This window comes from Rhamphochromis longiceps, linkage group LG20, assembly GCF_057381845.1.
Source record: "Rhamphochromis longiceps isolate RC_006_pf linkage group LG20, R_longiceps_female_GT1.1, whole genome shotgun sequence".
NCBI lineage: Eukaryota > Metazoa > Chordata > Actinopteri > Cichliformes > Cichlidae > Rhamphochromis > Rhamphochromis longiceps.
In genome coordinates this window covers 24,617,380-24,641,088 of record NC_140576.1, presented here as the reverse complement: position 1 = coordinate 24,641,088, position 23,709 = coordinate 24,617,380, and the positions used below count along the sequence as shown (strand labels likewise).

The window sequence follows — 23,709 nt, the reverse complement described above, 5'->3', positions numbered from 1 at the left end:
CTGGAGTTTCAGCATTGTTTTTATGCCCACCCTCAGTCGTTACATATACCCTTCCCCTCTTTGGAATATTAGACATACCTCAATGCAATATTTTACATTTAAATTACACAAAACTTGCAATGTGTCACTAATTTTGTGCTGCTTTAGCTCATCCAGCTGATGGTGTCGGTCCATAATTTACAACAGTCACTACTTCTCTTATGCTACAGGTCAAATCTTTTAGAGAAGGTCACACACAGCGATCGCCAAACAGTTATTCAACCAAATTGCTCTCAAGGTCACATTTTATGATAACCTGTCAAATCTTGGCTGGTTGTGAGTGTTAGCTACTATGTCACTGATGAGATATGATGATGTTCTTTATCTGAAGTGGGGCTGAAACGCCTAATGGCTTAAATGGTTAAATACCAAATATTTACTTGTTCAAGCAACTGAATTCTGAGGATTTAATGCTCTTTCTAAACTGTTGGTCGATGATCATTTGAGTGTCTTTGGGTCTTAACAACATTTACACAACCTTCATTTTAAATAGGTTGTTCATTCTTATTTTTCTGTGCATTTCCTGATGTTCTATATAGCAAAGTGTCCATAGCTTGCGAGAATGTAGTTTATATCCATCGAACTGTTCTCTGCTTCAACAAGTGGTTAACGTGAATAGCTCAACCATGGATGCGCTTTGTTGTGCCCCTGTAAACTGTAATGGCTCAGTCACACTAGAGTAAAAATAGGACAACGGCCTTCTTGCAAATAGTTAAACTGGTTGTCCAGTGACTTCACCGATTTTGCATTTGGCAACTGATTTCAAGTAGTTGTGACAGCCTGCTGGCTAGCTTGCCTGCTGGGCTCCATCCATTGACTCATTTGGTTGTTAACTGGTTGTATTTGAGTACACTTCTATAGAAGAGCAAGGTTGCCTAGTGCTTACATCATTTTGCCTTAAATCGCCATCCTGCAGCCACTATGTCATTGTGAGGTTATGGCTGAACTCTGAAAGTAGCTGATGTTAGTTTCTGTGAATGTAGACCACAATATTGCCATTTCTCCAGCTCATCACAGTTAATTGCTGTATTATCACAGATAATAATACTTTTTTTCTTCATTTGTCTAAAGAAAAACTCCAGGGAAGCTTTGTTAAGACAAGTAACTCAAGTTGACTTCATTCAGTCGCAGACTGATAGACTGATTCCAACTTAGTGCCATTTTATCACCATGTTGCTGCATTGTTCATGCCACGGTCTTCAACCACTGTTGTCCTTCCAGCTACAGTCACACTAGACAAAACAGTGGTTGGAGACCACTGCCTGACCAAAAATATTGCACCTATGTGCAATCAGCTTGCAGTCTCCTGCCTCTGAAATGACCCTGATCACATGATCTCAGAAACCTGTGGAGGATGGATGGATGAATGCAAAAATACACTGGTGTTTGTCAATGCAGGGATCTAAAGCTCATAAGGAGAATCTTAAGGTGGACTCTGAATTAATAGAGAGGCAGTAAAAATGAATTAGCAATGATGTGACATGTGAGTACTTAGAAGATTTGGTTAGAAGCCTCGCAGGGGCATTCTGAAAAACCTGCAAATGTTTTGTTCACTTCACAACCTCCAAAGAAGTTTTCTTAATTGCACAATGACTTAAAAATAAAACCCAGAGATGAAATAAAGGGAAGTAATAAAAGTAAGAGCAAACCAGAGATTAGAATGAGAACATCCAGAGGGAAAGCAGAGTCAAAACTTATCCCCAATGTTCTTGATAGAAGATTTAGCAAAAGTAGCAAGGGCATCTAGAGTTTCTGTTACCATCAGCGCAAACGAGGATTTCTGTTTTCATTAAGATGGAGAAAATTGTTAGCCATCCAACTTTTGGTAGCACTTCATAATCATGTTAAACTATTAAGCATCATTAAGGTATTAGTAAGTATTTGTATAGCAATACTCCTCCGTAGTATGCCACTTCTACATACAGATACTATTATTATGATGATGATTATGATTATTACTAGCAGTGATAGCTGTACATGGAGTAACAGATGAATAAATGTCTGTATTTATGAATAACATACTGAGGAGTAATGGTATATAAATGATGAATTAAGTACTTGCACCTTACTGATGCTTAGTGTGACATAAAGTGATACCCAAGTTTCAATAGTCTAAGCACCTGTGCAATATCTGTAGTAGGACTTAATAGCGCTATCGATCGATAGATCGATCGATCGATCGATCGTGTGGTATTGATAAGAAATGTCCTTAAAATGTTCAAAATGTGCTACAGAAGATATAACAGAAATGTTAAAGGCCCCAAAACAAAACCATGTGGCAATTTTTGTCAAATTGATGAGAATCACTCCAAAGCAGACCCCAATACACCCACCCAGTATCTCAACCTATCAACCATAGCTTGGTCACTCACTGGTGACACGTTTCAGTGGAATAAGCTCTAAAAGCCAGACTGAAATTTATCAAGAATCCTGTATTTGTATCAAACAGCTGTTCTCTCAGATGCTGAGGGTGAAGACTCAACCAGCTGTTAACTATTCTATTCGACTCCTAAAAAGACAAGAATCTAAAAAGAAACTAAAAACTCATGGAAAACGTTTGGATACATCAGGAGAGCAGCAGAGCTTTCCCCGTTTACTTCTGGATAATCAGGCTCCTTTTAACAACCAGAGGTGTCGCCCCTGCTGGCCAATGTTTTTTTTTTTATTTCCTGTGTTTCTTCCACATACATTTCACTGTGTGAAGTTTTTTTTTGGGGGGGGGGGGGGTTCTGGGGGGTAATTCGGCCCACATTTTCAGAGTCCGAAATCTTGTCTCCCCTCTGCATACTACCACCTTCTCCACCTCCCACCCCCCTCTCGCCTGTGTTCAGCCAGCTAGATTGAGTTCAGCCCCTTCGGCTGGAGGCTCGGGTTTATCTGGAACTAAAGAGAAAGCTATTCAGGAGCTGTGCGCCGCCAGGTGAAGGAAGGCTCCGTTTTGGACGCTGGGGGGGAGCGAGAGAGGACCGAGGGCCGGGGATTTGACTTTTTCTGTATAAACTCGGGTTTGTGAGGGCGAGTGGGGAGCTATGGCGGTGCTTTCTGCGCTTTGGGTGCTTTTATTGTCCCAACTATTGATATCATCCTCAGCCCAGGTAAGAGTTACTAAGTTATTACCCTTCTTTTTCTTTGCGCGTCATTGGTGATGGGTTTGTTTTTTACCTGCAGATCTCATGTAGTAAGCCAGTAATTTAAAAAGTGTGTCTTTTGTTTTGGTGACAGTGATGATGATGATGATGATGATGATGATGACAGAAGTGACTCTCTTCCGGCAGGTTTCAGGCAGACATTTACACACTACCTGAGAACCTGATGCTTTCTGTAAACCTTTTTCCTTAGTTGTACATATATTGTAATTAATCCTGACAAATTAAAGAGGAACTAAAATGAACAGGGGTCTCTCTGGTTCTGCAGGTTTGTTGCTCTGCAGTGTAATTGTGTGCAGGTGGCTCTCTTTTGCGCTAGTTAGTGAAGTCAGGCCGAACCTGTGGAATGCGCGGATTGGAGATCAGTGCGCACAATGAAACCTCTGTTCACTCCCTGACTGAGCTGAGCTGTGGAGCAAGTCTTTAGAGCAAAACTGTTGTATTGGGTGATCATAGCAGTACAGGTTTAATTGAAGAGGATTCTCATAGTGTTCTTACAGCACTGATTTGAATAATGATTTTCATCGTGATGTATATGGTTGCCGTTACATCGTTAATATCAGTTGTATTATTTTCTATCTCTCTCCCTCTCTCTTATTCAGTCTCACAGTCACTGTGTCAAAATATGCCAAACATTTATCACCACTTTCTGTTGCCTCCAAATTTTTACTGCATTCCATCAAAAGAGGGTTGATTCTCATTAATTTCATGTTCCAGAGGCCAGGCCTCAGAGGAGCTCCTGGCCTACAAGGACCCCCAGGGCCACCAGGAAGGGATGGCACTGACGTGAGTAGACCAAGGGTGTCTGCATATAAAAACACCTCTCTGTCACTTAGACTATTAAACATGCACCAAAGTTCAAGACGATGGGAGTTAAGAGTAGATGGTAAGCACTTATATTTTTGTGGGTAATAAACCCACATATATTAATTTATTTTAGATTTATTTTCATATTTTAAGCAAAATTGGGAGTAAAAGTACAGAATAAGAATACAGACAGATGTTGGGGTTTTTTTAACCGAAAATTTAGTTTATATAGAAATTCACACTCAGTTACGTATGGTATACTATGGTTTGCTTGTGTTTAGGTGTGGATAGGTGATATTATTTATTAGCATTATTTGAGTGACTCCTCCCACAACCCCTCCTACAAGTATTAAATAATAATGATGGCTATTAGGTAGGCAGGCTTTAAGTTTATCTTGTGAACAGAGTTGTTCTAAATTAGAAAAACTTATGTTTTCTTGAAAAAAAACATTTTATTTTGTCTACAGTGCTCCTTAAGATGATTACAGGACTCATACAGTGTTAAGGCCATTATAGCATGTAGTTAGACAAATCAGAGAATACAGACAATGTTTTTACATTCCCCTGATGCCTTGCCTTTAAGGTTTTTATTGCAGGTAAGCATATGATGTTATAGTAAAAAAATTAATAGAGAGTAAAACAATAAAACAAGGCTTTATTTGCACAGGGATGAAGAGGAAATTGGATTACAGGCAAGCTAAGTAAAAAGAACAACTTTGCTAACGTTGCAGAGTACTCCCTTATCCTTTCTGATTTTTGTCAAACTAAACTAAAAAAAGAAAAACACTGAAAGCAAATGTTGTCCATGCCTGTCAGAAAACTTTTAGTTGTGACTCCAGTGAAGCTTAGGCTAACAGAGGGCCCATTCATACATTCCCCAACCCCGTGAGACCATCTGAAGTTACACCTCATACCTCCTGCCTGCACCTTCAGCACCCCTCCCCTATACAAACCAAACTGTCATGTGACCGGTCAGCATCAGGTCGCTGACTGGTTTGGTAGTGTTTGCTCTTCCCCAGTCACAGCAGAAGCTAAACATTGTATAGAGTGAAGCAACCCACAGTCTCACTGCTTCAGTTACCTACAACACTAAGTTACTGATGAGTATTAAAGATGGGCTAATGCTAGCTCTCCAATAAAACACTAAAGTTTTTGGGTCTGTGTAGCAGTGGCTTTGAAATTTGTCTCTTTCAAGATTAGCTTGAAAACAAATTTACTTCTTTTTTTTTTTTTAATCTGATTAACAGGGTAAACCAGGACCTCCCGGTCTGCCAGGGAAACCAGTAAGTATTCCAACAATTTTAGCAAAGTGCGTTTTATTCAGCCACAACTATAAGCATGCACCTAACTGTAAGTGTTTTTCTTGCACCTTTTGAGTTCCTCAAAATAGGTCAAATTATTGTAAAATGGTGTTAAATAGCTGCAACTTGTTTAAAGACCATGATCCAGAGACAGAATTGTTTCTCCTCCACTTGAAGTAAAATGCATATCCATGAACTATGGAGCAAAGAAAGGCTGCCATTTAAATTTAAATAGTGAATATGCAACTCACTAACAATTAACTAGATGTGCAAAACAAATAAATTAAGCGTAACATTATTAGGAGTCTTTCCTACTGCTTCATAAGTAATCAGACTAACCTGCCTTCAGTCAAAAGAAAACATCACCTTGGTGCCTTAAATAACCTGAAATCAGAAATGTGTTACTTTACAGTCTTTCTTTTAGGTTTTCCCTTTAACGTGTTTACCTTTATTTTAGTTTGATGATGATTTTGTGACACAAGAAGAAGAAATCAGTTGTTTATCTGGGATGTAAATTACTCACTCTGCTTTTGTAGGGTCCCAAAGGGAAAGCAGGAAAACCAGGGGGACCAGGACAACAAGGACTGCCGGGACTTCCAGGTGTCGATGTAAGTGTCTGATAAGCAAACACAGCCAGTCCTTAAACTAACAGGACACCAGCTCTGTTTTTATCTGTACACAAACATAGAGATGCTATAAAATGACCAGTTACTGTTTAAAACATCATTGCACTTCCTCTCCAGGGTTTGACAGGTCCCGATGGTCCTCTTGGCAGGGATGGACCCCCAGGAGAACCAGTAAGTTTTTCTCAGTTTTATGAGCTTTCTGGGACACTGCGAATAAATTTAAAGATGCACTAGCTGGGTTTAAAGACCTCCTATCTACTTCACACTGGCCTTCATAATTTAGCTGAAGTCAGCCACTTGCAAGACACATGTAGGAACGTATGCATGCAAACTCTGCATGTTGATTCTGTTGCATGAAGATGCTTAAGAGGCCTAACAGGGACAAGGTCTGTGCTTTCTCTGTCAGCCTGGATTTGTCAAGCTGGCTCAGCCTCCTAGTGGGAATATTTTTAATGAGGGATCAGAATCGGATTTATTTCTACTGCTTCCATAATCCGGCTAGGAATGCACACAGTTTCCCACCAATCTGTGAAACCATGGGAGATAATGAACTCTTGCTCCAATGCCGAGGGTAAACTGGTATTATCCTATCAGAGGCACAAGAGAAGACAGAATTACAGCACCTATGACATCAACTGCTGCTGCATCTTAAAATGAAACAGGAAGGCTTTTCTTTACCATTGTGAATATATGAATATAACATATGATATGATAAAGACCGTGTGGCCACTATAAAATGGCTTCAAAGTGACCAACTAGACAGATAATGCTCTCACTCTCCAAGCCCCTTAGCAATTCCACTAATTAGCCAACTTAATGAGGAAGCTTGTGTCAACCCATGTCACTGATTACTCAGACGACTACACTGTTACTGCTGGCTCATAGTACTGAAGAGTCATGCAAAGACAAACAGGATTAAAGTGCTAAAGTCTTTGACAGAGTCAAAGTACAACTAACTGAATCAGACAAAGTAAAATCTGTGTGAGTGTATACACAGCAACATCACAACCATTTGTTTATGATTTGTGTGACAGTATGTCCTATTACACGCTGAGGAATGGAGCGAATTAGTGTAACATTGCTGTGTTACATCTGTTTGTTTGGAGTCATTTTGCCAATCGTCCTCTGAGGCACCACAAATACAGCTGGGAGGAAGTAAACAAAGGAGAACTAAAAGAAAAGAAGACGGGGCACCTCAGCAGACCACAGTTTGATCATTTAGTCCAATAACTTGAAAAATAATTATTGAAAAAGCATCTTATCACTGTGTCCTCCACAGCTAGCCTAAATCTTGGCTAGAAAACCAAACTTAGGCCCAGCCAATGAGATTATCTGTTTTTATCTTTCTATTGCTCTTTCTTTCTTTTGTTTGTTTGTTTGTTTAGTTGGGAGGGCATCATTGTATAAATATTACACATGAGTTCAAATAATATTTTATTTGTAATGTGCAATACTAAATATTTGACGATATGCTTTTGTTCTGAGACCTCCCCGTCCTCCCATGCACGTGTGAAAAAGTGTCATAACGACACACGAGATGCTCACAAAAAAGCAGTCTTTACAGCTCAGCCCAAAAAAGCCCTTTAGCTCACATATTTCACACGATTCACACGTTTTTTTTGCCGACATCTTCCAGTACTGATGATGGGAGAGTCCATCTGCTAAAGTCTTCTGCAGTGCATCCCACAGATTGTCTCTGGGGTTGAGATCTGGAATCTGTGGTGGACAATCCACGAGTGAAAATGATGTCTAATGCCTCGTGAACCACACTTTCACAGTTTGAGCCAGAAGAATCCTGGCACTGGCATCTTGGAACATGCCTCTGCCATCAGGGAACAAAAAATCCATTGATGGAAAAACCAGGTCGTTCCACATATTCAGGTAGTTAGCTGATCTCATTTTTTCAGGTACATAACGTTGCTCAGTGTACGCCTCCAATTCAGTGCAAGAATCTCATATTTTTTCTATGTTCATGTTCATGGACATTAATTCTAATATTTTGTCATGTGAGCACAAATTTTTGAGTGACATATTTAGAGATAATAAGATAAGATAAGATAAGATAAGATAAGATAACCTTTATTAGTCCCACATGTGGGAAATTTGTTTTGTCACAGCAGGAAGTGGACAGTGCAAAAGTTATGAAGCAAAAATTAGAATACAATAAGAATAAATACAGTACACAACTGTACAGAATAGAATAAAATAAAATACTATATACAGTAGAATAAAATAAAATATACAATAGAATAAAAATAGAATACAAATGCTGTATACAACTGAGTAAAAATACAACGATGCCAGAAAAGAGTATTGCATTGTTGTAATTGTTTGTATTGTATTGTAATTGTTGTGTCAGAGGCACATATTTTGTCCAGAGAAAGCAGGAAGGAACCATCATTGCAAACAAGAAATCAAACCTTTAAAAGAGATCACAGCCATTGAATTTGAACCCAGACAATAACCTTTTTCTAAATCCAAGGTAGTAATTCTTAATGCCTAACTTAAACCAAGTTGAATTTAGGCCCCTTGCATGAGCAGTGAAATGATTTGCTCCATCCCCAACCCATCCAAGTCCTCCAACCTTTATTTTTCATTTATATGCCATAAATAGTAGCAGATCACAGATCTGATACAGCATGACAGCAGGTGTTTGGGTGGGCACGGGTTGCAAAGTGGCTTGCAAATGCACAAAAACGGCAGACAGACCAAGACAAATTCAGCACTGCATGATATTAACCAACTGGATGCATAAAGTGGCATCAGATGAGTGTTCAGCTGATGTAGCTCTGTTGTTAAGATCAGGTGATCTACCAGAACTGTGGGCTGGCTCTTCCTGACCTAACACTAGGCTGAAATGTATTGCCAAAACTATGGAAGCTTGCGTCGAGATAGACGTTGTACTGTTTGAAACTATTTTTTTCATTTAGAATAAGTTGATGTTTATCACCAGTACTGTTCATCCTGCTGGAATAGCAGACTTTATTAACACATAAAACACAAACTGTTGCAGACAGGCTACTTTAAAGCTAAAGTATATATATAAAAAGGAAAAAAATCGGAATTTCTGTTATGTCTATATGTGAGCATTTATTGTAGCGTCTCTACTTTACAATATAAAGTGCCTTGGGGTGAGTGTTTTTATGAGTTGGCGCTATATAAATAAACTGAACTGAATTGAATAGAATGGGCCTTAAAAGTTTCTGCTAGGTGTGATTATGCCTGAGAGGCTGATTGTGATTTTGTGTATCTACAGGGTGAAGCAGGTCCTCCTGGGCCACCTGGACCTCCTGTAAGTAACCCCACATGTGTAAAACCTAACAAGCCTTTATTTTCCTCTTCTCTTATAAGTAAGCGCATGACTGAAGCTACTGTTACACAGAATATTTCCCTAAAATACTTTTACCCACAGTAATTATTAAACCTACAGCAGTTGCTTTTTTCCGACTTTATTATTTCATGCTGAGAGAATACCTTTCTGTACTTGTGCTCCTGTTAAGTCAGGTTTATGATCAGCTCTTGCCTGACTCGCGACAAAATGTGACACTCAGTGTCACATTTTGTCTTAGGATTACTCAGATGTCATATACATAAGCGCACACTAGCCTCAAAGCAACAATCCATGAGAAATATTCTCATGGTGGATATTGTTTCAGTGTGTGAATCTAATCATTTCCCAGGTGTTTGTGACTTAATTTGCCTTCCTGTGTCTTCCGTAGGGCAGAGGGAGACCAGGAGCTTCAGTGAGTACACAGCACTGTCTTTTTATGTTGTTCTGGGGGAGTACACCTGTGGTGTCCTTTTTTTATTTATTCATTTTTGCTTATTTGCATTCTGCGATTAGATGCTCGTTATTCTTTGATGTAGTTCAGACAGTGTGCGGCATATGTACTCTGGTGGCATGCGAACACCCAGTCTCTTTTGTTTCTAGGGACTTCCCGGCACCAACGGGTTGCCAGGCGGACCCGGACCCCAGGGCCCAGTGGTGAGTGTCTCTAATTAAGATCTCCTGTCATCATTAAGTGATTTCTTCATTCAAATAAGAATGAGGTAGTCTGTTTCATTTCTGTAACTACAGGAAACTCTTATGTTCCGCTTGATTTTTAATGTGAAAAGATAATCGCAGAAAATGTATACACGAGCCTCTGCAGCAGAAACAATAAGCTACAGTAAAGCTAACAGATCCTGTGATCTCAGCTTCAAATCAACCACGACAACATTGCCCTAAATTTCTGTATACTGTAGCAGGAGGATAAGAATAACCACTGACCGAGAAGGACACATCGTCAGTGTTTCTACTGGGTCACACTTTATTTAGGCTGAACTCAGCTCATTTGTAAAAGCTCAGTAGGTTTCCAAAGACCCCGCAGGCCTGTTAGACGTCAGTGCAATGTTCAGGCTACTCTCAGAATTACTATAGCAACGGGTCATCGGTTGTTCACTGAATAATCATAAATAGTGTTTGATATGGGTTTTCTACAAAAAAGGTCTAGCAAGACGTTTCCTTTTTAAATTAAATTATTCTGATTGCTCTAGAGGTTTCAAGTTTACTTCACTCTGTACAGTTAAGCTCAAACAACAGTGTGAAATGAAAACAAGAAAATCACTTTTTTTTGAGTATAGTACAAAGAAAATTCCTGATTTTAATCTAGTTCCATCACAACCTTCCAAATTAAATAATCACGTCTTTTATCCTGAGATGCTGAAGGTGCTTCTGCTTCCCCTGATGCTCCTCTGTGTGTTTCTCAGGGTCCTGAGGGTCTTCCAGGACTACCGGGACCTACTGGCCCAGATGGACTCCCAGTAAGTGCAGTTATCATTGTATATCTGGTGTTGGTACAGTAGCCACATTGTCATATTTTCCCAGTCACCCAGTGGATATCAGGAAAAGCACTAAAAAACAAAGAATGCAGCAAAGTCACGTTTAAAGTAAATGTCGCCGTATTTCTCACTTGTGTGTGTTGTCATTATTCAATCTTTCAGGGTCTTCCCGGTACACTTCATGATCTCAATGGAGACCTTCTGGTAAGTGTTTCTTGTGAAAACGGTGTGATTGCAGAAAAATGAAGATGTGCTCTCTACATGCACTGGCTGTAGAGGTCTCAGTTTTTTGTCTCTGTACTCTGCAGTGTCCTGCAATCTGTCCCCCTGGCCCGCCTGGTCCTCCGGGAATGCCGGGATTCAAGGTAAACAGAGTTTTGGGGGGTTTTGTTTTGTGTTGTTTTTTAAGCACGATGCTAGACCAAAGGTGGCCGACAGGAAAGAGTCATACTATAAAAAGCAATTTAAGTAGCACTAACAAAAGTGTTTCAGAAATGTAAGATGACCTTCTCAGAATGCATCTGCTGCTACAGCCTATATCTACTAACCTACCAACAGCAATGTAGCATGGCATTGCTCATGAAAAAAACAATGTATGGAGTTAAAATGCACAAAACTAAATGTTTGGCATTCCATTAAAATTAAATTTAAAATGAGCTGAATTGTGGGAGCATTGCTTAAATGATCCGTAGTCCATCACAACTGCACAGAGGAAGCTGTGTGGTGAAAAGAAGAAGCAGAGGTGTTATTGTCATACAGTTTATTAGATCTAGATCACAGTAAACCCAAAATGTTGCTGAAATCTCCCAGTGTGTAAATATAAGCACTCGGCCTATGACGGCATTCACTTCTGTGTGTGTTTGTGTTCATTTAGGGTCACACTGGGCATAAAGGAGACAAGGGAGAACCTGGAAAAGATGGAGAGAAAGTGAGTTAGATATATGGCTTGAAGATTTTTTCCTGTTTCTGTTATTATTATTTTATATTACGGCGGAAATGAGCTTCCTCCGAAGGGTGGCTGGCCTCTCCCTTAGAGATGGGGTGAGAAGTTCGGCCATCCGGGAGGGGCTCAGAGTAGAGCCGCTGTTGCTCCACATCGAAAGGAGCCAGCTGAGGTGGTTCGGGCATCTGACAAGGATGCCTCCTGGGTGAGGTGTTCCGGGCATACCCCACCGGGAGGAGGCCCCGGGGCAGACCCAGGACACGCTGGAGAGATTATATCTCTCGGCTGGCCTGGGAACGCCTTGGTGTTCCCCCGGATAAGCTGGAGGAGGTGGCTGGGGAGAGGGAGGTCTGGGCCTCTCTGCTTAGGCTGCTGCCCCCGCGACCCGGCCTCGGATAAAGCGGATGAAGATGGATGGATGGCTGAAAAGAGAATCAACATCTTTCTGTGATTTAATGTTTACATTTTGCCCTGTTTTGTCTGTAGGGTGATGCTGGACCACCGGGTCCACCAGGTCTTCCTGGCACTGTGGGTCTGCAGGTGAGATTTGCCCACATAAGTTTTGCTGATTTAATGCACTACGAAAAGGATTTTCTGAAGAATTATTTGATGATAATAGGTTGTTGTTGTCTTTTGTTGTGCTTTCAAAATGTTCAAATGCTGTGTTTCAGGGTCCACGTGGTCTAAGAGGTTTACAAGGCCCAATGGGACCTGTAGGCGACAGAGTAAGCAGCTTTTACCTGTTTTCACTCAGTAGATGTAGATTTGTGTCAGGGTGTTTCTTTTGACCTCGTTCTCTGTTTGTCCCCAGGGCTTCCCTGGTTTCAGAGGCAAGCCTGGCATCCCTGGCATTATTGGAAAGACAGTGAGTCTCCCAATGTTTATATCACAAAAATAGAAAGAGTTTATTAGTCCTGGTTAGTAGTTCACAGCTTAAATAAATGGCAGATCCCATCAATGAATAGCTGTGTGTGTGTTTAATCTGATGTTTCCAGGGTGGTGGCGGAGAAAAAGGACCACAGGGATTCAAAGGACCCAAAGGAGAAATAGTATGTAAAAGAATTTTGATCTGTGATTTGAGCGTATACATAAGATGTAAATATCAAGTCTCAATGTGTCTTTTAACAGGGTAAAATTGGTCCCAAAGGAGCTTCTGGTGGACCAGGGCCCAAAGGAGAGCCTGTAAGTGCAAATATACAGAATTTAAGATTCTATATTTATATAACCTGTCAGAACAATGCGAGTCATATCTGATGGATTCAACAGGGAATTCCTGGCAGAGATGGCAAAGACGGAACCCCAGGGTTGGATGGTGAGAAGGTAAGATGCTTTTTTTTTTTTAAAAAATCTTTTGCTTTAACTGCTTAATTAAAGAGATTTTACACCAACTATGACGTCTGTCTGCTGACAGGGCGATCCTGGACGCCACGGGGTAGTTGGAGAGAAAGGACCAAATGGCCTTCCTGTAAGTGTTATTAATAATCACCACTTTCATCACTGCCATGAGAATCACCTTCACTTTCTGTGCTTTTTGATGTATATTCATGTCATTTTTGGGGGGTTCTAGGGTCTGCCAGGAAAGGCTGGTACAACAGGATCTAAAGGAGAAGCTGTGAGTATCACCACAAAATCTATTCTAACTTTAAAACTATGATTAGAAACATGGAGGAAAACTGTTATGTTCTCGTTCCTTTACACCAGGGTGATCCAGGAAAGCCCGGGGAGATGGGACCCTCTGGAGAGCCAGGGATTCCTGTATGTATCTGATGGTGCTTTTAGGGAGTTACAGTCTAATAAATGTGTCACTTGACCCAGCAGGTGAGCTCTCTAAACTTTTCTGACTTGTCTTGCAATTTCTTTCACTTCTCTTCAGGGTGAGATTGGCATCCCAGGAGAGAGGGGGATAGCAGGTCCAAGAGGAGTGGCGGTAAGTTAATGATCACGCTGTATATTAAGTGAAATCGTGCACTACCTGTTGGTGCATTGCTGAAATTCTAGCATTGCTATTTTAAAAAAAAAAATCAGAAAAAGCCTCAATATAAGCTCTGCCACATTATTAAAATTCCTGCTGCACATCTTTTGATTATAACCCATTTATAGAATTTAGGCTTAGGAGTTTCCAATACTTTAAAGTTTGCTTCTTTAATGACCAGTAGGCAGTTTTTAAAGCACAATGGCTGAAAAAGAGATGGGATTAACAGAGCCCAAAGTAAAAGGCTAAAACGAGGAGCAGTCTACAACATGGTACTAAATTGGAATTAAATGAACCACTGGCCTTCCATGTGAATGATAATCTCGAAGAGTGCTAGGAGTATTTTTCTCTGATTCAGTGACTTACTAAGGTGGAGTAATGGAGCGATACCTACAGGGAGAGCAGGTATTCATGAGGGAAGAATTTATAAACAGAGAGATCTTTGTTTTTCACATCAGAGCCTGCGGCAAGGAAAGAAAGATAAAACTCGCAACAGAATTAACACCCCTACTATCACACAACGCACTGCATAATAAATCCTGCCTCACATAACGACCTCCTGCATTTGTTTAGTTTCTCTTACCCGAATCAAAAGAAGGAAGCATCATTAATTTCCAGTGCTTTTTTTTTTTTTAGTGCTTCATGTTTTCTAGAAAAATGACATGACTATGTCTCTTTCTGACAGGGAGGTATTGGACCAGTGGGCAACCCTGGGCCTCGGGGAGTGAAAGGCTTCCAGGTAGTTGCTTTAAATGATTTATCATCATCATTTTTTCTTATTACTATTTCTTAATTTAATGACTTTGTGTCATGTGCTGCAGGGAGTCAAAGGAGACTTGGGAGATCCGGGTCTTCCAGGACCAACGGGAATTCGTGGAGAATTTGGTGACAGGGTGGGTTTTTAATTATTCAGGAGAATGATGTCCCTGTAACATCTTAAAATGTCTATTTTGTCACCCCAGTAGTCCAAAATGCAAATGTGACCAGTTTACAGCTGAAGTAGAATATGACAGCAAGAAATGTAAAGTGATGGAGTGACTGACTTATTTGTTGCTAAAAAAAAAAACAACCCCAGTATAAAACAAACATGGACATGTGTGGGTGTGTCCCCGCGTATCTCCACACAATCACAGTGGAGACGTGTGACTGTCCAGCTGTGTTCACGTTAGGACACTGTATCCCACTGTATTACCATCCTGTCTCAGTCTTAGTGGTATAAACTCAAACTGCAGCCCAGCACAGACACAAAGTGGCCTCCTGTTCAGAACATGAGGACAGAACAAAGCCAGCCTTTATACCAGTCCTGGTTCCCCTCAACCAGCCCACCGTGCTTCCTTTCATCCCCCACCCCCATCCTTTTCCCAGCCAGCCGGCCTTCAATAAATATCTCTGCATGCCTCTTATTTATTCTCTCATTCTCTTTTTTTCAATCCTATAGGGCCCAGTCGGGGCTTCTGGACCTAAAGGAGACATGGTAAGTCACCAACATCTCCACTGATGTCCTGTGATAGTTTTCATCCAGCTTTTTGAAAAGTAAACTAAAGAAATGATTATTTTATATGTATAGTCCTGCAAATACATCGATTTTTCATAAGCTTATAAGATGAAAGACTTTCTTCAGTTATGAGTTATGTCACATGCAGTTCAGATCTCACGTTGTCATTTCAGGGTGTTGCAGGAAGTGATGGGTTACCAGGAGAGAACGGAGATCCTGTAAGTGTTTTCGTCATTGTCTGAATACTAACACTGTGCGGTGTTCGTAACCTACAGAGCAGTTACTGTGTTTGCAGTAGTTAGTTGTACTCTTGGTACAGAGGCTAAGACCATTCCACCTACTCAAGTACATGCACATGTCTTTAACGCACTTCATTGTTTTGTACAAGTGTATTTGGCTCTACGGGTCCTTTCACACGGGTTTTATGGTGCTGGACAAAAAGTTTTAGGGAGGTATCTTTTAGTTTTTGCTGCCAATGGATCAGAAAACACTGAAAATATGGATATTTGTACATAATTATAAACAATTATTTAAATCTACTTATTCTGATAGTGTATTTCTCTGTATTTTAGCATGACTTTGGGCTCTTATCTATTGTCTTTATCCCCTCTTTTTTTTATTCAAAGCTGCATGAAAGATGCTGTACCAAACAATGTTTGACTGTTTGAATGCTGCATACTGTTCTGTAATATAACGTTTTCAGAATTATCTAAAACAATGTCCTTATTTCCAGGGTCCCTTTGGGCCAGTGGGACAAAAAGGGCAGGTGAGCTATATTTCCTGTCACATTTTGCAATGTTTTGTGCTTTTACATCTTAGAAATCAGCTTTTTATCACCAAACTATTAACATCTATTAACACCAAACATTTATCAGATGTTGTGTGTGGGTGTAATTAGCAGCAAGTTTGTTCCAAACTCCCTCTGTTTCTGCTCCCTCACTAAACATTTAAAACTGGCACCTAGCTCTGAGCTTTTGCCTACTTATCAGAGTCACTGCACATGATTCAGCCTCACATTCCATGTTTAATAGGATTAATTAGAGATAGGTATTGCTGCTTTAGCTTTATTGGCCTGTTTGCTGCTATGGCCACGAGGGAAAGGCGAGTAACATTAAGCTGCAGCACAATTTATGTAATTAGAGACAGCACTGATGAGCCACCCTCTCTTAGTCTCATTTACTGTTTGCTGTGCTAGTTGGAGTAATTATCAAGCAACAAGATGCCACCCTCGCGTTGTTTCAACAGACCCACTTTGCTCCTCATTTGGTGTTTAGTCAGCGATCAAATGTTATGGATGTTTTCAGCTTCAGTTTGGAATAAATCAATTTGTTTTTGCAAACATAATGAGCGATTTAACAGATAATTGTTGTTGATTGTAGCCAGGGAAGCGAGGTGAACTGGGGCCTAAAGGCGTGACAGGTCCACAAGGAGAGGTTGGGGGAAGAGGGCTTCCAGGAAAAGAAGGCCCAATGGGCTTCCAAGGGGAACAGGGTGTGCCTGGACTTCCAGGAAAGAGAGGTGTACCTGTAAGTGTGCTGTTCTTTTTTCTTTTTCTTTTTTGACTGCACAAAACTACCTGGTTAGAACATATAGATGTAAATGGTTTCATATAAACTGCCTCAAATCTGGTGTTTCAGGGTAAACTGGCAAGTGAGCAACACATCAGAGAGCTATGTGGCCCAATGATTGATGGTGAGAGATCCTAATTCAATCTTCACGTGTAACTCATTCTATTGTCAAATATATATATATATGTACCGGTATATATTTTTTTAAATGTGGGGTTTTTACCTTTTGGTGCTTCTCCAACATGTAGATCAGGTTGCACAACTGGCTGCCAACCTGCGAAGACCCCTGGCACCTGGAATGGTGGGCCGCCCCGGCCCTCCAGGGCCGCCAGGAAAGCCAGGAGTTGCAGGCTCTATTGGGCATCCAGGTGCCCGAGGTCCACCAGGGTACCGAGGCCTGCCAGGAGAACTTGGAGATCCAGGTCCCAGAGGTATGAAAAATAAAACATGTCACAGGAGCACAAAAATAATTTCACTGCTGTTTAGCCTTACGGTTGCATAATCAGATGGTTAACATCAATGATAGAAGACATACTCAGATCCTTCACTCAAATAGCAATAGTACACAAGTACCAGTAAACACGTTGTATTAAAAGACATATTAGCAACATAACAACTTAACTATTCAAAAATAAAAATATTCATTTTAGCTGGAAAGAGATTTAATCATTCATTACTTCAGTGTAGAAACAATACATGAGATATTTAAGGCTGCTGATTACCAGCAAAAGATTGTGAGATGATTATTGGGCTAAAAAAACTTTCTTGCTACCCAAATATGAATTCTGTTTTCTTACTTTTGTTTGCTTTTCCTTACTAAAATATTGGATCATTTGATCTAGCTAAGCCTCGAGCAGTTACTTCCATAAAACCATCCCGAGTTTTTGGGGTTAAGAGAGAGCCATATTTGGTGGAAAAGCTAATTAGTCATGACAAAAAGCCCCACTGGGATTTTTATAAGAGGCAGCAAGACACAAAGGTTTGAATTCACTGTAAAGTTTAAACTGGTATAAAAAGGAAACATGTAAACTGTACTTTAGCACAACACCTATGTAAATGCACTTTGTTTCCACCACCGATTGAAATTTTCTGCTTTCACAACAGGTGATGTTGGTGAGGCAGGTGATAAGGGATTCATTGGTAAAGCCATTGATGGGCCTCCCGGAGACCAAGGATACCAAGGTATGTGCTCTCATACGGAGAACTTCCATCTGAACCAGTCATTTTCTTTTTTATACCTACATTTGAACTACTGTTCTAAACATCCACTCATCTCAGACTTTGACTTGTCAAACAGACATAAGTGTATAAGTCTTCTATCACTCCTGCAACTTCTAACTACAGCACATTCCCACAGGTCTTCCAGGGGTACCTGGAATTGTTAAAGATGGGCGCGATGGCTCTCCAGGAGATCCAGGTGAGCCCGGAGAGCCAGGCAGAGTAGGCAGGACTGGGCACCAAGGACCTCCTGGAATCTGTGACACATCAGCTTGTCAGGGAACATCACCTGCTGGGAAATCCTCTAACCCCAAAAACAATTAAGCATAAGTTCCTGCACCCTGACACCATCCACTCCGAGGTGAGAGTTATAAGTGAGGATAAAAGGAATGAAAGAAGAGAGTGGCCACAAAAAAAAGTCCTCTTTATTTAAATACATGCATCACAAGTTGGGAAGAGTAACATCAGACGGTGTGATATTTCTGACAAAATAGAGGAACATCCAGCGAGTGACATGAACATCAGCGCAACTGAGAGACAAAAAAACAAACAAACAACTTTATGATATGAAATGGAGAGAGGTAAGGAGAAGTGCAAGAGAACAACTGCATTGATCCAAGTACTATCACATGACAAGACTTGACTTACAAACACCTGGAAAGTGAATGATGAGTCCTTTGTGTATAAAAACTTTGTACATGTTGCTTCAACGCCCCAAACACTTTGATTAACATCCTTCTGCAGATAACACTAAAAAAATGGTGACTGTCTCTGATGTGAATGTGCATTTATCATGGCCCATTATGTAAATCACAGATGTTACCTCAACATGGAAATAAGTGCAAGAAGCATAAAAGCCTCTGTGGAGGAGCTGTGTATGTACTGTAAAAGGAATAAAAAACAAAAATCCAGGTTCCCAGACATTGTGTAGATTAATGCAAGACAAAAAAGATTTGAGTCTTCTTTTTTTTTACAGCTTGTTTTCTGTTATTGTTTTTTTTATGACATGTGAATTTGATTCTTCAGACTTCAGAATCAAAAGCAAAATAAACTCATGAAAGCATAAATCACACATTGTAAAATACAGTTTAAGAATATTAGGAACAAAGTATTTTATTTTTTTTTCCCAATCTGCAATGACCACATCCACTATGTACTACCGGTGCTGTAACTATTAAATATACATGACTTTAAATAGTATTTATTATTTGTGGGTGACTGTTGTATGTACAGTAAGATGCTACAGCGACATGTTGTAAGAAAGAACAAATAAAGCCACTTTTCAGTAAAACATTACTCTTCTCTACATATCAAATGAACAGTCTGCTTTTCAGAATACTCTGCTGTAAACACTGAAATCAAAAAAGTCCATTAACTAACTAGGAAGTAACACTTACTTTGATACCAAACTGCTTAAATATCCAAATACAGAACAGATGTTGGCAGGCACTCAGTAGAAAACATTCTGAATGAATAAAAACCAACAGAAAACAAGACATTAAAGTGCAATTTTGAATACAGGGTATAAATACTGCACATATTATCAAAATAAAATAGTTGAAGGGACGGCATCTGCCAACTAGAGCGCCGCCTGTGCTTTTCGAAGAGAAACAGCGCCATCTGTGTGTGGAAAGCCCTTCCTTTCCAAAAGGTTGATGTGTTAAACTCGGCCCTCACACTACCTGAACTAATCCTTCCAGTTTCTAGATCGTTGCAGTGTGATCGAAAGGATATATTTTACCATGTCAACAATACTTCATCTTAACCCCACACCCACACCTCACTGGGCAAGCCTGAGCTACTCTGACAGTTGAATTTAGTTTAGTGGCTGACATATAGAAGAAAACAATGAGGAGAGGTCACTGCTCTGCTGCCAGGGAAATGCTGCTCAGTGTCTCATCCATCCTGTGGTGCACTGGGTCCTGACCTGAGCTGGACTTACCAAAGCGTTCTCTCTCATGAGCGAAGACTTTCTGGAACTCCTGCAAACAGAAGAATTGGAGGTTGAAGTGGTTCATGACACATAGTACCAGAGATGTTTTATCTTCCTGCAACTCTGTAGCTGTCTAGATCGCCCTTCTGGTGGCGGTAGTGCATGTTGTAAGTATGGCGTGATTTTATTTGCTGCGTTGTACATTTTTTTTCAGCATAATCTAACTGCAGCAGATGATTTCTCTCAGTTAAAACAATAAAGTTTATTTGATTTTAAACTGTAAAAATGTGAAGACTTTAGTTTGAACTCTAAATAACAAAAGTCACAAAGTTTCCTTCACTAATTAGACAGGCAGCAAGGGGAAATGTAATTAACTCTTATCTTCCAGCCACAGCTTTCTAGTCTCAGATAATTCAGTTAGAGGACACTTTTCATCAATCACTTTTCTACACATGCCCACCTCTTTAAAAGTGTCTCCATACGTTTTAGTAATGTATCTCAGGAAAGCTGTGGTCCACTGCAGGGTGGTGACTTTGTCCGTCTCCGAGTCACAGAACGGCACCAACGTGTTCAGTTCATCACAGCACAAACGAATCCTCTTCCTGTACGACAGCGCAGACAATGCAGATGATTTTGAGCGATGCAGTCCTGTATATTTAATAATCAGTCATCAGTCACTAAGAATTCTTTGGTAACTCGTCAGCAGTTTCAAATCATGAACCATTTAACTTCTGAGTGTATCGGTTTTAAACTGATTTAGCATTTGCATAGGAATCAGGTTTCTTTTCAGTCCTCAGTGACACTCTTATTTTAAATCAAAATAAATCAAGTTTCCACATAAAGCAGCTAAAACTAATGATCACAACCCAAAAGATGTTCAGTTCTGATGCGTTGCTGTTGCACTACTTATCTGAATATATTCAAACGAGGACTGAGTTCACTTAAATCATGCCATCACCACACTGTGAGTGCGAGGCTCTGAGAAGAAACTATGAATGCACTTTTGGTAAAAGGACTGGTTCTTATTTAGCACTTTTCTACTCTACTCAAGCACTCAAAGCGCTTTATACAACATTCGCCCATTCACGCAAGCACTTTCTATTACTGAAGGATGCATCAGAGTACAATATGGGGTTCGGTATCTTGCCCGGTGATACTTTGGCATGCAGACTGCACAAGCCATGGATTGAACCACCGACCTTCCAATTAATAGATGACCTGCTAAAACAGAGACAGACAACCACACATATTCAACTACAGCCACCGCTAACCAGTGCACCACTGTTCCACCCGAAATAGAGGACAAAATGTTTAAAATTTGTAAATAGTTTTCTTTTTGTGCCTAAATGCAACGCCTTTTAAATCTCTGACCTTGAAAGCAAGCACACTTAACACACTTTAAGCATCCCAGGATATTCCTGAAATGCAAATGTTTATCTTGTTGCACACTGGATGCAGGGACGCTTCCATGTGTAACCTTCGGCTGCTCACCTGCGCTCCCTCTCCTTACTGTTGTGTCTCTCCCGGCGCTGGCTGAGCAACATACTAGATCTAGCAATTTTCCTCCTGCTGCTCTGTGGCTCTCCAGCAGAGTCTGGGCCGGCTTTAGCAGCTTTGGGTATCACCGCAGCAGGTATCACCGCATCCTCTGTGGAAAAAACCCAAGCATGTGAGACCAAGTTAGACACAGCCTTTCAGTCCATAATTGTAGCCAACAACACAGTTATGGCTTATGAAGAAATATTAGAATACTAATTATTACTTTCTAGATTAACCAAAGGCAGCTCTTCTGCTGGGTGAAAATTTAAAACGCTCTTGGGGATCATAACCTGAAATTAAATCAGAAAAACCAAGGATTAAACAGTGGGCTCTGCTTTACCATTAAGAAATATTAAAAGCACATTGATTTGTTTTTTTTCCCCCAGCATACCTGTCCACACGTGTTGGTGACTGGGCCATAAACACCCTCTATATATGAACTAGACACCCCAAAAGAATTTGCTCTGTCCATTTTCACCCACTTCTGCTTTGGAGGATGCGTGACTGTCTCTTGAACCTCTGCAGACTGCTGAAGTATTGTCAAAAAACTGAAACATGACATATCACACAAAATGAGTACATGTATGCTATACTTTAATAAAATGATAGTCACATATAGTATATACATATCTCTGAAACTTACTTGCTGAGAACTGCAGACTGTATATCTTGTTGTCTTGTGGTTTCAGCACACATGGCGCTAAATCTTTTCTCTAAGCAAACTCTAGCAGCTGGTCTGGTGCGATTCTGTACAGACTTCTTGTCACTGGTAAAAGGTTCAGCTGGGCTTTCTTCAGCTCTAATTCTGGCCAGCACAAAACCTGGCACCTCTCCATAAGACACTGGTGTCTTTTCTCCAGGCATTACTATACAGTGGTCTTCATTTGAAGTTGATAGATCAATAGCCTGAGCGCTTCTGAAGGGAGAAATCACTGTGGATGTGGCCTGTTCTTTGACCATCACTGTAGAGAGGTGACATCTGACATCTGGAAACTCTGACTGTGCCTCCACATGGGCTTGGAGAAGATGCTGAAGGTGAGAACAGTCAACCTCTGTCATCTCCATCAGCCCAAGCTCACTGCCCAATACCTCCCCATGTTCATGGGTAAAGCATCCACCTTGACTCACAATCATTCCAGCAGAGTCACTTATCTGTTCTCTCGATGAAGGTAACACATTGATGTTTTTACAGGTTGAAGAAAAGGACATATTTCCCTACAGATCAGGAAAAATATTAGATATAATACAGACCACTTACTCTAAATACTTTGTTACTTAAAGTTACTCTTAATGTTAGCTAAAGAAATTGTATAATTATAATTTAGGTCGTGAAGGTACGTTGTCGTGAATTTTAGCTTAGCTACAATTAGCAAAGGAGACGTTGGCATAACCTGGGCAAAATCAACAGGCTGTACCGCCATTTTAAAACTTGTAATACTATTAGAAACTCCAGGGCATTTAAAACAATCAGTCTTAAGTTATACAAATGCATAAAAGGTTGTTATTACTGAATTAATAAAGTCTTTGTACCGCTTTCTGTTCGGGGATTAGCACGTATTAATGCTTGGCCTCAGGCTGTAACGACGACCGTGTCCAGTTACCGGCGCTAACCTTCTCCCCGTCACAGATAAACCTCCGATTATCTCAGTATACAATCATTTCTTTAAGCTCGTAAGCGGAACTTTAAACACAAAAACAAGCGGAAAATATACGAGGGGTCCTAAAGAAAACCGACAGCTGTCATCATAAATTACTTATGTCAAATTAGAAAATGTTATTTTTTTTATTGATCAGTTAGGGGGCGGAATAGTCCTACTTTTTCCACGCTTTTCTGTCATTCAGTATCTTTTTGGCGATCAAAAATAGTTAAATATGTTACATTTTTATACAAAAAACAGAATATGTAAATACATTGATTGCAGCTTCTTGAAACTTCATGGTTAGACAACTACATTTATACATGCGCATAGATAGATAGATAGATAGATAGATAGATAGATAGATTTCCAGATTTTCTGTTTTGATTATTTGATTCATAAAAACTGAAAGAGTGTCATTTTTTAAATGAATAAAAGCATTTGCGCCTAAAAAAAAATTAGCACAATAAAAAAATATCTTAAAGTCTTTAGATATATAAAATAACTATCTAGTTTGAACCTCGTGGGGTCCAAAACAGACTGTGTCTCATGTGTTAAACCTGTTATGGTCTGGTGAACTTTCCAGATTTACCTCATCTCCTGCTCTGAGCAACCTGGGATAGGTTTCCCCCACACAAATGACCCTACCTTCCATAAGTCGTTG

At 40.2% G+C, this 23,709-nt stretch overlaps 2 protein-coding genes across 3 annotated transcripts in view; one reads left to right on the top strand and one right to left on the bottom strand.

The window, feature by feature from the left end:
* The window catches only part of col9a3 (collagen, type IX, alpha 3), a 27,721-nt gene extending 8,718 nt beyond the window's left edge, over positions 1 to 19,003 (top strand). Inside the window, exons 1-32 of one of the 2 annotated variants that reach the window (XM_085392640.1) lie at positions 2,941 to 3,134; positions 3,903 to 3,971; positions 5,240 to 5,275; positions 5,830 to 5,901; positions 6,037 to 6,090; positions 9,176 to 9,211; positions 9,639 to 9,662; positions 9,851 to 9,904; positions 10,669 to 10,722; positions 10,903 to 10,944; positions 11,049 to 11,105; positions 11,615 to 11,668; positions 12,170 to 12,223; positions 12,355 to 12,408; positions 12,495 to 12,548; positions 12,679 to 12,732; positions 12,812 to 12,865; positions 12,950 to 13,003; positions 13,095 to 13,148; positions 13,251 to 13,295; positions 13,385 to 13,438; positions 13,557 to 13,610; positions 14,341 to 14,394; positions 14,477 to 14,548; positions 15,094 to 15,129; positions 15,324 to 15,368; positions 15,884 to 15,916; positions 16,530 to 16,676; positions 16,788 to 16,842; positions 16,967 to 17,149; positions 17,823 to 17,900; positions 18,076 to 19,003. In XM_085392640.1, coding sequence (XP_085248766.1) covers positions 3,069 to 3,134; positions 3,903 to 3,971; positions 5,240 to 5,275; positions 5,830 to 5,901; positions 6,037 to 6,090; positions 9,176 to 9,211; positions 9,639 to 9,662; positions 9,851 to 9,904; positions 10,669 to 10,722; positions 10,903 to 10,944; positions 11,049 to 11,105; positions 11,615 to 11,668; positions 12,170 to 12,223; positions 12,355 to 12,408; positions 12,495 to 12,548; positions 12,679 to 12,732; positions 12,812 to 12,865; positions 12,950 to 13,003; positions 13,095 to 13,148; positions 13,251 to 13,295; positions 13,385 to 13,438; positions 13,557 to 13,610; positions 14,341 to 14,394; positions 14,477 to 14,548; positions 15,094 to 15,129; positions 15,324 to 15,368; positions 15,884 to 15,916; positions 16,530 to 16,676; positions 16,788 to 16,842; positions 16,967 to 17,149; positions 17,823 to 17,900; positions 18,076 to 18,260 — 2,037 coding nt within the window. In that variant the 5' untranslated portion in view covers positions 2,941 to 3,068 and the 3' untranslated portion in view covers positions 18,261 to 19,003. Of the gene's footprint in view, positions 1 to 2,940; positions 3,135 to 3,902; positions 3,972 to 5,239; positions 5,276 to 5,829; positions 5,902 to 6,036; positions 6,091 to 9,175; positions 9,212 to 9,638; positions 9,663 to 9,850; positions 9,905 to 10,668; positions 10,723 to 10,902; positions 10,945 to 11,048; positions 11,106 to 11,614; positions 11,669 to 12,169; positions 12,224 to 12,354; positions 12,409 to 12,494; positions 12,549 to 12,678; positions 12,733 to 12,811; positions 12,866 to 12,949; positions 13,004 to 13,094; positions 13,149 to 13,250; positions 13,296 to 13,384; positions 13,439 to 13,556; positions 13,611 to 14,340; positions 14,395 to 14,476; positions 14,549 to 15,093; positions 15,130 to 15,323; positions 15,369 to 15,883; positions 15,917 to 16,529; positions 16,677 to 16,787; positions 16,843 to 16,966; positions 17,150 to 17,822; positions 17,901 to 18,075 lie in introns of those variants that run through there. The other variant, XM_085392642.1, reaches the window with a different exon arrangement.
* Positions 18,413 to 23,709, bottom strand: LOC146645396 (uncharacterized). Its single transcript, XM_085392643.1, has 7 exons — positions 23,638 to 23,709; positions 22,052 to 22,623; positions 21,800 to 21,956; positions 21,632 to 21,698; positions 21,361 to 21,517; positions 20,330 to 20,471; positions 18,413 to 19,918 (listed from the first exon to the last, which is right to left on the bottom strand). The coding sequence occupies exons 1-7, from the start codon at positions 23,698 to 23,700 to the stop codon at positions 19,796 to 19,798; spliced, it is 1,281 nt and encodes a 426-aa protein (XP_085248769.1). The 5' UTR covers positions 23,701 to 23,709; the 3' UTR covers positions 18,413 to 19,795.